Genomic DNA, 12,823 nt, shown 5'->3' on the forward strand with positions numbered 1-12,823 from the left:
TGATAAAAACGTTTGACAAATTGGTTATAGATAGAATGTATCTTAACATAACAAGGTCCATTTATGACAAGCTCATAGCTAACAGAACTCTTAAGGGTGAAAAGTGAAAAGCTTTTCCTCTAGGATCAGGAGAAAGACAAGGATGCCCATTCTCACTATGTTTATCCAATTCAGCACTGGAAATACTAGCCAGAGAAATTAGGCAAGCAAAGGAAATAACGGGACTCCAAAATGGAAAAAAAGAAGTAAAACTGTCTCTGTTTTCAGATGACATATTATAAATAGAAAACCCTAAAGACTCCACCAAAAAATTGTAGACATAATAAACAAGTTTAGTAAAGTTGTGAGCTACAAAATCAATTTATAAATATCAATTGATTTTCTATAGACTGACAAAAAACTTTCAGTAAGAGAAATTAAGAAAAGAAACCCACTTATAAGGGCTTCAGAAACAATAAAATACTTCAGAATAAATTTAAACAAGACGATGCAAGATCTGCATGTTGAAAACCAGAAGATATTGATGATAGAAATTGAGGAGAAACAAAAATCGTGTAAAAATGTTCCATAATCATGAACTGGAAAAATTAGTATTGTTAAAATATCATACCACCCAAACCAATCTACAGATTCAATGCGATCCTTACAAAAATTCTAATGCCATTTTTCACAGATATAAAACATAATCCTAAAATTTGTACAGAAACACAAGAGACTCCAAATTGCTAAGCAAGTCTGAAGAAGAAAAACAAAACTGGCAGCATCGCATTTTCTGGTTTCAAAGCATTACAAAGCTTTAGTGATCAAAACAGTATGGTATCGGCATAAAAACAGACACACAAATTAGGGGCATACAATAGAGAGCCTGGAAATAAACCTCTTCTTGTGTGGTCCATTAATTTTCAGAAAAGAAGCCAAGAATATTCAATAGGGAAAGGATAGTCTCTTCAATAAATTGTTCTGGGAAGGGTTGCCTGGGTGGCTCAGTCAGTTAAGCATCTGATTTCAGCTCAGGTCATGATCTCACTGTTCGTAAGGTTGGGCCCTGCATCAGGCCCTGTGCTGACAGCTTGGAGCCTGCAGCCTGCTATGGATTCAGTGTCTCTCTCTCTGCCCTTCCCCTGCTCACACACCCTCTCTCTGTCTGCCTCAAAAATTAATAAACATTAAAAAAATTATGCTGAGAAAAGTGGATAGGCACATACAAAAAGTGAAACTGAACCCCTAAATCAATATACACAAAAATCAACTCAAAATGACTTGAAACCACAGAATGTCTAGAAGAAAATACAGAGGGTAAGCTCCTTGTTTCAGTAATGATTTTTTTTTTTTTTTGGATTTGACACCAAAAGCAAAGGCAGCCAGAGCAAAAATAACAAGTGGGTCCTCATCAAACAAAAAATCTCTGTACAGTAAAAGAAACCAAAAGAATGAAAAGGCAGCCTATGGAATGGGAAAGAAAAAATATTTGCAGGTTAACATCCAAAATGCACAAGGAACTCACATAACTAAATAGCAAACAAACAAAAAATGGGAAAAATAACTAGATAGCCATTTTTCTAAAGATGATATACAAATGTCCAGCTAGGTATATGAAAGGGTGCTCAACACCAGTCACGAGGGAAATACAAATCAAAAGCACAGTGAGATATCACCTCATACCCATTACCATCAAAAAGACAAGAGATAACAAATGCTGGAGAGGGTGTGGAGAATAGGAAGACCATGTAGTCTGTGGGAAATGTAAATTGGCACAGCTACTATGGAAAACAGTATACAGTTACCTGAAGAACCTAAAATTAGGACTATAGTACCGTCTAGTAGTCTTACTACAGGGTATATACCAAAGGGAACAAATCCACTTTTCAGTGATATCTGTACTCTCTTGTTCATTGTAGCATTATTCATAATGGCCAAATATGGATTGGCCAACCCAAGTGTTCATCTACAGATGAGTGGAGATGTGCACACCCCCCCCACACACACACACAGTGAATATTATTCAGCCTTAAAAAAGAGTGGTGCCTTTGTAATAATTTGGAGGACATTATGCAAAGTGAAATAAGCCAAAGAGAGAAAAAGAAAGTCTGCATAGTATCTCTTAAGTGTGGAATCTAAAAATAAAACATAGTTGAACTCATAGAAATACATTTTAGACTATTGGTTGCCAGGAGTCAGGGGATGAAGAAAATAGCAAGAGGTTGGTAAAAGTGTACAAACTTTCATATACACTGCAGATAAGGTCTAAGGATCTGATACATGGCATGGTGACTATAGTGTCTAATACTGTATTGTATAACTGAAATTTTCTGAGAGTAAAACTTGTGTTCTCACCAAAAGAATAAAAAAAGGTAAATATGTGAGATGATGGAGGTGTTAATTAATTTCCCAGTGGGATTCCTGTTGCCAAGTATACATATATCAAATCATCACCTTGTACACTTTCAATATAGCAATGTATTTGTTTCCTTGAGGTAAACATTTAGATGCCAAAAAATTTTCTTTCTGAATTTTATCTGGGTGCTTTTAATCATAGGGAACACCCAACATGTACCCATGTTATACGTGAAAACTCAAATCTCTTCTTTATATAAGCATCTATGTATCTATACATACCAGTTTTTAAACATCTTTTTTTAAAATGTTTTATTTTAATTTTGAGAGAGAAAGAGACAGAGTGTGAACAGGGGAGGGACAGAGAGAGAGGGAGACACAGAATCCAAAGCAGGCTCCAGGCTCTGAGTTGCCAGTACAGAGCCTGATGCAGGGCTTGAACTCACAGACTGCAAGATGGTAACCTGAGCTGAAGTCGGCCACTTAATGGACTGAGCCACTCAGGCACCTCCATCAGTTTTAAATATTAGAAATGCAAGAGGACAATAATAGGCAGGAAGTTTTCCATAAACATAGAAGTAAAGGGGGTTCTGATCAGGAAATGCCCACTAACAGTATCTTTTATCCTTCATGCATGTTGGCAACTCTCAAGGTCTGGTCTCCTCTTTATTCATTAATTTCTATTAGGCACTTAGATGGTGGAGAGAAAGCACCGAATTAGAGGGCAGAAGACATAGCCTCTGTCCTGTCTCTACAACTTCTTGCAGGGCCTTGGACCCAACCTGTAAGAGCCTGTTTGTTCTCCTACAACGTGGTGGGGGAGGGCAGAGTAGTTCCTGCTTTCTAGGGATTTCTGCATTACATACATGAAAATATGGTTACCTCAAATTTTGTGCCTTACATGTGTCCATGTAAATGGAGTAATTAAATGTCTTTAATGTAAATTCTGATGAAGATATTCTTATTTATTTATTTATTTACTTACTTACTTGAGAGAGAGAGCAAGAGCATATGTGTGAGTGGGGGAGGGGCACAAGGAGAGTGAGAGAATCTCAGGCAGGTTACGTGCTCAGCATGGAGCCCAGTGCAGGGTTTGATCCCATGACCTGGTATCACGACCTGAGCCCAAATCAAGAGTTTAACACTCAACCAACTGAGCCACCCAGACATTCCAATATATTCTTTTTTTAAAAAATATTTATTTTTTGGGGGGGAGAGTGAAAGTGAGGGAGGGGCAAAGAGACGGAGACAGAGGATCCGAAGCAGGCTCTAAGCTGACAGGCTGCCAGCAGTGAGCCCGATGTAGGGCTTGAGCCCAGGAACCCTGAGATCGTGAAGTTGGATCATGAAGCCGAAGTCGGATGCTCAACCGTCTGAGCCATCCAGGTGCCATGAAGATATTCTTAATATATGATGAGTAGCAGGCTTTTTAAAATAACAATAAGTTTGCAAGCAAGTTTTTTATTTCAAGTAGTACCATTATAGCTCCCGCAACATTTATTAACTTAAATGGTTCTATATACATACTGAGTAGTTCATACATAATTGAAAGATTATTTAAGTGTAGATGTTATTAAATTTAAAGCTAAATATTTCTGTTAAAGTTTCCTCTTTAATTAAAAGTTACTGAGGGGGACCTGGGTGGCTCAGTATGTTAAACATCCAGCTCTCTGTTTCAGCTCAGGTCATGATCTCAGGGTTTTCCCACATCAGACTCTGTGCTGACAGTGCAGAGCCCATGTGGGATTCTTTCCGTCCTTCTCTCTCTCTGTTCCTTCCCCATTCACACTTTCTCTGTCTCTCAAAATAAATAAATAAACTTAAAAAAGTTTTAAAAAGTTACTGAAATCTAAAACTCTATGATCTAAAGGATGGTGGGAGTGGCTTTTGGAGACAAAATCTTCTATTGCTCCAAATAGCCCCCAACTCACCTACTGTTCTCTAGGTAGTGCCTAAATAGGAGGAATTGGGTAAGTAAACCAGGGAGGCACTTTCCGTGGACAATTATGATGTAAAAGTATCTACTGTGAAAAGAAAACCATGGGTTGAAGAATGAAATTTACATTTCTAAGGAGCTGAGTTAGTGTGGTTCATTTCCTGGCCCATGACTGACAACCCTACACCATTTCTTTCATGATGGGCCCAAGATCTAGTGATGCTCTTCCTTATCTGGAAGATGAAGGTGTCACTTAAGTTCATATATCAGACCACATGTTGGTACACTGTCCTACATGCTTATTGGAGAGACTTACTTATGTCATTATGCGTTGTGCTTTCTATGTTAATATTATGAAAACTCGGTCATCATAATACTGCCCCCATGAGTGCATGTCTCTAACATCATCTAGTAAGTGACAGAGCTTAGAAAATAATCAACTTTCTGGGGTGCCTGGGTGGCTCAGTCGGTTAAGCGTCCGATTTCGGCTCAGGTCGTGATCTCACGGTTCGCAGGTTCGAGCCCCGCGTCGGGCTCTGTGCTGACAGCTAGCTCAGAGCCTGGAGCCTGTTTCGGATTCTGTGTCTTCCTCTCTCTCTGACCTTCCCCTGTTCATGCTGTCTCTCTCTCTCTTTCTCTCTCTTAGAAATAAATAAATAACTTAAAAAAATAATCAACTTTCATCAAATCATTTCCTGTTTACTAAGTTAATTCTGGCTGGAAGGTCATGGAATAAGTTTCAGATAAGTGTCTGGTTATAGTTTTGCCTCAAGTATCTTTATAATCTACTTGGAAATCCTTATCTTTGGCACCTCATTTTTTAAAGGGAGGATAGAGTTTGATTGCTCTCAAAATAATAGGAGAAGATAATTATTATGGCTAAAATTCAGAGTTTTTCATGCTTTTCAAAATGTTTGAAATGTGTTTCTCAGAGTATATATCTAACTATGTTTCGTTTCCTTCTTTGCTGTTTTCACCTGTAAAATGGCTTTACCACACTGGTTAGAAGATTGCTTTTAGCAAAATGATCACATTTCCCCAACGTTACTGTCACTATTAAGTCTATACTACCCACTAGTAAATTTCTTCCTTTTTCAGTATGAGTAGAAATAACTCGGTTCACACCAAATAGTTCCATAATTTTAAAAGATGAACTTGTAATTTGGGCAAATAAATACTACTTTTGTATTATGGAGTACAGAAATTTCTATCTTTGATTTTCCAAAACAAACTTTTCTTTTCCCATTTTCTCTACTAAAGTTATAACCTACCATAAGATACAGACATGAAATCCATTTATCTGAAGGTCTTCAGAACCTTAAATTCCTTACTTAGATTTGAATAGCATTTAGTGACACAGTGCAGGTTTTCTTTATTTTATATGTCTCCAAATAATAAATAGTAGGGATAGATTGTCACTATACTTGATAAATACTTGTAGGCTCTACTTCCTATTTTAAAGTCAGGAGAATTTGATTTTCATAGGTGTATTTTAACTATCCACTATGTAGTTTTTAAAAGGTGTGTTGATCTTATGGATATATCATTCATAGGTTTAAAAATTTAATATTGAAGTATTATGCCACTTGGCTCTATTTGAAGATAACAAATTACCCTTATTTAGTTTTTTCAATAGTAAGGACTTACTGAAAATAGCATTAAATAAATGTATTTGCTTTGTTCAAGAAGTCGTTGGCAGCAACTCATTTATTGTAGTGCCTAAGAGGTGTTAATAAAGAGTTGTTGAACAAACAAATGAATGGATAAATGACTGACATTTGACACTTCAATCTACATATTAACAGTTACACTATAATATTTGTCAACTCAAGGCATTTGCATCAAGCAATTTACAATTCAGCTTACCAGAAAAACTCCAGGTCATAAAATATTAATATGAATCTGATGATCTATGTTTAAAACTACACATTCAGTAAAGAACAGGCTAACCAATACATACCATTATCAAAATATCTGACTGTTGAATTTCTGGATACACTGGGATCAAAATTTGCCATTAAAGGTGCTATGTACTGTGTGGCTGTTAGCATTCGATGTACAACTTCTCCAGTGTATATGAAACCTGTAATTGGAAAAAAAAATAGGAACTATGTTAAGGAAAAGCCTAGATAAAATTTTAATTTAAACACCTCCAACTCCATTGTGGTCATATTTTGAAAATAAAATATCAAAATAACTAAAAAAGGAATATAACTATGTCTTAACATCTGATCAACAACATTCTGGATTAAGGAGCAAAGTCTCATATGATTTTGTGTACCTTGCAGACTGATAAATCAGAAATCTAGAATATGCACAATTTTAGCTGTAAGAAAAGTGACTGTGGACTGTGGAAGAGGTCATTAGGCTAAAAAGGTCATACAGTAGGGTATGTAATTCAAATATTCAATCTGCCATTATTAATCCCTCATTATTTTAACACTACTTGAACATGCAAGTCCTTGTCATAAATGAATGCATTTTCATGATGTTTAATTGCATTTTCACAAAGTTTAATTGCATTTCTTCTACTGTAATCTCAGTTTAGGACATTTTAGAAACCACACATGCATATCTTTAATACTAATATGCAGAAAACGTTCCAAACCTTTTTGTCAAAATTGAAAGAATGTTAAGCACCCATGGAAAAATTTGCACATTTCTCAGTTATTATAATACAAACACTCTATAAAGAAGAAAAGGATTATATGTTACAAATAAAATGGTAAAACACAGATAATACACAAATGCCTCTTTCTTTTGAAAGTTATCAATGGCAGCCTATTCTAGTGGTTGGATAATAAGAAAGAATTAACTACGAAGAACTTTGTATTGAATTAACTTTCAATAGCTCCTATGTTAGAACTCTGCCCACTTCCAATTATTCACATTGGCTTTATTTACTTTGTGTATTATCCATGACAAATTGTTAATCCTATGCTGGCTTCTTGCCTCCAAGGTCTTTAGATTCCTGAAAGGAGAGTCAGCTCAGGGAATGATAACTAATTTAATATTAATCTAAGAAATGCACAATTAAGAACATATATATATGTAAAGGCAAACACACACACACACACACAATATTACAAAATAAAACCCAAAGTATTTGTGATAATGCAATTGTAATGTTTAGCCAATCACAAGTTAACCAGATATCTGAGACTACTATAGATCATTTTTCTATTTTCGTAAGAATTAATGAAATAACGGGGTGCCTGGGTCGCTCAGTCGGTTAAATGCCTGACTTCAGCTCAGGTCATGATCTCAGGGTTCGTGGGTTCGAGACCCGCATCAGGCCCTGTGCTGATAGCTCAGAGCCTGGAGCCTGCTTTGGATGCTGTTTCCCTCTCTGCCCCTCCCCTGCTCATGCTCTGTCTCTCAAAACTGAATAAACACTAAAAAAATTGTTTTAAAAGAATTAATGAAATAAAACAAGCAAGATTTTAAAAAAATCTATAAAATTGTGTAGAATTGACACTTCTAAAAAAGTGTTAAAGCTTTTGCTATCTCATTTCATGGTCTGAATAAAACTTTCAGTGACATATTGTAGTCATTATTGTTTCAAATTCTCAGCTATGATTTCCAGGTAAGTTACTGGAAATTTAAATCTCCAGTTATTTACCTTGAAATTAATTTCTTTTCAGCAATGTCTTATTCCTTTGAACTTCCTTTTCATCAGTAGCATTTCATTTTTCATCAGTAGCATAATTAAATTTTAGCTATTCACTTAAAAATATATTTTAACTATTGAACTCTTTACCATGTATTTTAATCATTGATTACTTCTTGTTTCTCAAATGCCAAGTAATAGCTTTCAAAATAAATTTCACCTGTCTTGGGCAGAATTTTGTACTATTTCACAAATCTCAATTGTACTAAATGATCTTAAGATAGAGTGACACAGTCATCACTTTTATCTCCCTGTAAAATTTCAGAGTCATAATCAAAGTTCAAAGTGAATATCACATTCTTAAAATTATAAAGATGAAGAGTAACTATTTTTCAGAACCTATGATTTGTTTTATTTTCTCCTATTCTCATGAGCATGTTTTTATATTTTCACCATTAAGGTGGATACAAAAATTCTATATCAGTATGAATGACCTTCCTTCTTCTTTTTTAAAATGATTATTTATTTATATTGAGAGAGATAGAGCACAAGCTGGGAAGGGGCAGCGAGACAGAGAAAGAGAGAATCCCCTAGCAGGCTCCACACTGTCAGCACAAAGACCAATGCAGGGCTTGATCTCACAAACTGTACAAACCATCAGATTATGAGATCATGTCCTGAGCTGAAGTCAGGAGTCAGATGTTTAACTGACTGAGCCACCCAGGTACCCCTGTAAGTATGATCTTTCAAGGAAAGGATTAAATTATACGCTGAGAATGTTCTGTAAGGGACAGTGGCTCTGAATAGTTATTTCCCTATTCTCCATGAACTAATGGAAGAACTTTGCTTGATTTAAAGAATAAATAGGGCAGTAATCAAGGCAATACGATAATTGTGAATCAATACTAAATTAATTTTCCAAAACAAGTCTAAGAAAAGCAGCAGCAATTCCCAGGAAACAGAGTTGCAAAATGCAGGACCATAAATGATTTCAGATACTTAATTCTTGCTGTTAATTCTTAAAAAATAAGATACAGATATGTGTACTTTTATCTCTGGATATTTCCACATAGCTTTGGCAAAAAATTATTCTCTGTTCTCCGTAACTCAGTTTTCAAATCATACTGTAAGGCCACAAGTCTAAACGTCTAAACCAAACTGACTCCATGACAGGCTTTAAGTTTCCCCTCTGAACTAGAAGGCCTGAGTTTCAGCTTTCCTGAAACTATCAGGCAGTTACACATTGCCCAAGGCAGGAGAAACCACCCTTGCAACACCCAATCAGGAAAGTTCAGCGACCACCCTCCACATTACTAAGGGAGAGGCCTGGAGATAGAAACTATAGATAGGACCCTGTTACCTAATGTTAAAGTTAACCTGTTAGTCTCCGAACAAGACCCTAGGCTCGCTCTGTGATTGGTTGAATGTAAAGGTACTCTAAACGTGGTAATTGGATCCCGCCAAAAGTAACGAATACTCTAGGCAATGTGTATGGTCAAACCCACTGTCAGTGATGTTGTATAATTATGATTGGATCACTGTTCCCATGTCACAACTTCTGTAACTCCCCCGTCTCAAACCCCATAAAAACCCTACTCTGCCCTTGTTCGGGGCTCTCAGCACGGATCCATGTGCTGGTGAAGTCTGTGAGCCCGAGCTCCAGCCAGTAATAAAGCCCTTTGCCTTTGCATGTGTGACTCGGTCTCCCTGGTGGTCTCTGGTCGGTGAGGATACTGCGATCTGGGTATAACAATACAAATCCTTAACTAGTGCTTCTCTTCATCAGGAAAACTTTTCTAGGGCTACAATTTCCCAAATTTCAAAGGTGAAGTCTCATCTTGTTTCCACAGAAATGAGTAAAAATATGAAAGAATCTGTTAATATATAAAAACTATAATTGTAATTCTTGTTCTTCTATTTCTGTAACATTAAAATAAGTGATTTTTGCTGTTACTGTACTATGGTTGCTGCGAATACTATTAACAGGAAACAGCTATTATAATTTCTAACATGTCTGCCACTGCTCTTAATCTATTTCCATTATTACCACTGCCACCACCAAGAATAATGTGAAAAATAAAGCCAATGGTGCAAAAAACTCCACTTACTCCACACGTGAGTTTACTTTTGTGAATTCTGAGAATACATGCTTGTTTTCCTTAGCCACGTTGCAAGCCAGTTCCTAGTTCTCGGGGACCATGGAGTGAAATGGTTAACAGTAGTGATGGCTCTACGGACTTCAACACATTTCTAAATTTTGAAAATGTCATTTCAGCAGTGGCTAATAACTGAGCAAGAGAAAAACCTTATAGGCCTCCTAAGAGCAGGGAAATCTGATCAGGTGTTGAATAAGAATAAGTTGTGCATATTAAAGAGTGCTTTCACGGAACGAAACTTTTCCAAAGCTTCAAAGGCACTCAGAGCTGCCACCATCTCATTTAGACACTTAACCTCTTTTCTTCAGTGTTTTGGGGCATGCTCTATCATAGAGAAAATATATACAGTAAAACCTTGGTTTGCGAGCATAACTCATTCCAGAAATGTGCTTGTCATCCAAAGCACTTGTATATCACTTGAATTTCCCCATAAGAAATAATGGAAACTCAGATGATTCATTCCATAACCCAAAAATATTCATATAAAAATGATTACAATAGTATAATACAAAATAATAAATAAAATACAAAATATAAAGAAAAATAAACAAAGTAACCTGTGCTTAAAACCTTCGTGGCTGGTGTGAGGGAGACAAGAGAGAGGAGAGTTATTGTATAAGATGACTTTCACTATCACTAATGGAATTACAACTATCTATTGGTTCAGTGGAATCTCTTTCTGCATGGGGGCCATTGTATACGCTCACACAGATGTTGACTACAGCACAGTATTAATAAACTCTTGTCATATACTGTATTTAGTGTAACTGGCAATAAGGCAGCAGAGGAAAGTGGCTATATCTGCAGGCAGCCTGACCTAGAATGAAGCAAAGGGTTCCTAAGCATCCGCTTGTATGGAAAAGCAAGAGACTGTCCATAGGTGCTTTGAAGTAACAAAAGATACACCAGAGCCAGTGGTTGTGGGCACCTTCCAACATTCTGAAAAATCATGAATTTCTGCCAAACACTGTGGCCTGAGACTGAGCATCTGAGCATGAGAGTAGATCACCCACAATTCTGCAGTGTGTGTGTGTGTGTGTGTGTGTGTGTGTGTGTGTGAGAGAGAGAGAGAGAGAGAGAGAGAGAGAGAGAGAGATAACCCTTGGCTCATTTGTGATCATTTGACATTCGGCATCATGCACCACTCATATTGCAAAACATCGCTTGCTTATCAAATTAAAATTTATTAGAAATGTTTGCTCGTCTTGCAGAACACTCGCAGAACAGGTTACTTGCAATTCAAGGTTTTACTGTATTTCATTTTTCTCACTTACATTATGGAGTAATTTAAGCAAAGTGTTTCTACATTTTTTTTTCAAAATGGTAGTCACGTGAAAGGTTAATCTTAAAATATCTCCTTTGATCACTACATGCTACTTATTTAAAAGGAGTTTGAGGAAGAAACGCCCTGTTTTCCTGTGAAGACCCCAACACCTATACTTGGGAGCACAGTTGTGGTCACCTCGGATTCTACTTCAGCCTCTGTTCTTTCAATTGACCAGGTTTATGGATAGGTTTACATTTGATTCCTCTATTGCAATCCACCAAATGAGACTTAAGTTGGTAGATGAATGATATATGATTACAGAATTTAATGATACAAGCAAATTATATCCTAGCGGTGTGACTAAGTCACTTGACATCTTTGCGGTTCAGTTCCCTGATCTGTTAAATGGAGGAGTGGTCGTTGGGCTGTTGTGATGGTTGAATGAGTTGATGCATGAAAAACACTTAAAATCAGTGTTTAGAATGAAACTGTGCAGTCACTAAGCATTCCATTAAATTCCCTCTAATTTTTACTTCTTGAAGTCTGTTGTGTCTAATATACATGAGCTGATTTGACTTACATTGATATGTTTAGATGATTTCAAAATTGTGCTTCAGACCCAAATGGGATGATATGTGTTTCATTGCATTATTCTAGTTTGGGTTAAGGCTTACCACGGACTCTAACTACAGGGCAGATAATTAAAACATAATTAAAAGCCTGGATGTCCAAAGTTCTAAATTTGAGATGTCTTTTCTTACATTCTGACGGAGTAAGCACCTGTAAAAACGTTAATGTCTTATTGGTTGCAAATAGTTCTTTTATTTAATTGGAAGTGTCATACTAATAAAGGTTATAATTGCCTGTGAAACATTCTATGAAACTGTAATGTGTAAAGGGCTACATAAAATATTTAATTTCATCATCTTGCAGTTCATATTTTTGACTCCAGAGGAAAGGTTGGAGCTAATGTGTATGCCTGTAGGGCACTGAGCACTGATAGTTAAATGCTGTCTTTAGAATACAAAGACACTATTGTCACCTTTATGATGTACATACTTGTCTACACACTGATCAAATAGATCCAAAATTCGTGGTCTTTGTTCCATGAAGATTTAGAGAACAGATTCCCCATACAGACTCCTCACTAACTTTCTCTGTGATCTGTTCCCTTTTTCATGAAAGCCTGAGTTATTTCACTGGGTGGGGTCTGTGGTTGATTGTTCTGTCAGTCATTTTGTATTTGTCATGGACAAGCTTGCTGGAAGTGAACAAGTGACGTCTGGGCATAATTCAACTTACATTCTTCACAAATGCCATTTGATGAATCACAATACATTCTCACCATGCTATAAACTACGCCCCTTTCAGACAAATACTTGTTTGCAGCTAAGTCAGCCTTTTAAACAAAACCATATGTGGCAGCAACTGCTAATTTGAAAATTAAGTTGTGGTAAGTTATCTGGTAATGGAAACGTCTGCCAGCTGCAACCGTGCAATGATAGGTTTCATGTAACAGG

At 36.5% G+C, this 12,823-nt stretch overlaps 1 protein-coding gene across 1 annotated transcript in view; it reads right to left on the bottom strand.

Annotated features, from left to right (window-relative positions):
* Positions 1–12,823, bottom strand: part of PLXDC2 (plexin domain containing 2) — a 447,796-nt gene that overhangs the window by 130,440 nt on the left and 304,533 nt on the right. Inside the window, exon 5 of the mRNA XM_077772453.1 lies at positions 6,231–6,353. Within this exon, the coding sequence (XP_077628579.1) occupies positions 6,231–6,353 (123 nt within the window). The remainder of the gene's footprint in view (positions 1–6,230; positions 6,354–12,823) is intronic.

This window comes from Crocuta crocuta, unplaced genomic scaffold (genome assembly GCF_008692635.1).
Source record: "Crocuta crocuta isolate KB4526 unplaced genomic scaffold, BGI_CrCroc_1.0 scaffold96, whole genome shotgun sequence".
NCBI lineage: Eukaryota > Metazoa > Chordata > Mammalia > Carnivora > Hyaenidae > Crocuta > Crocuta crocuta.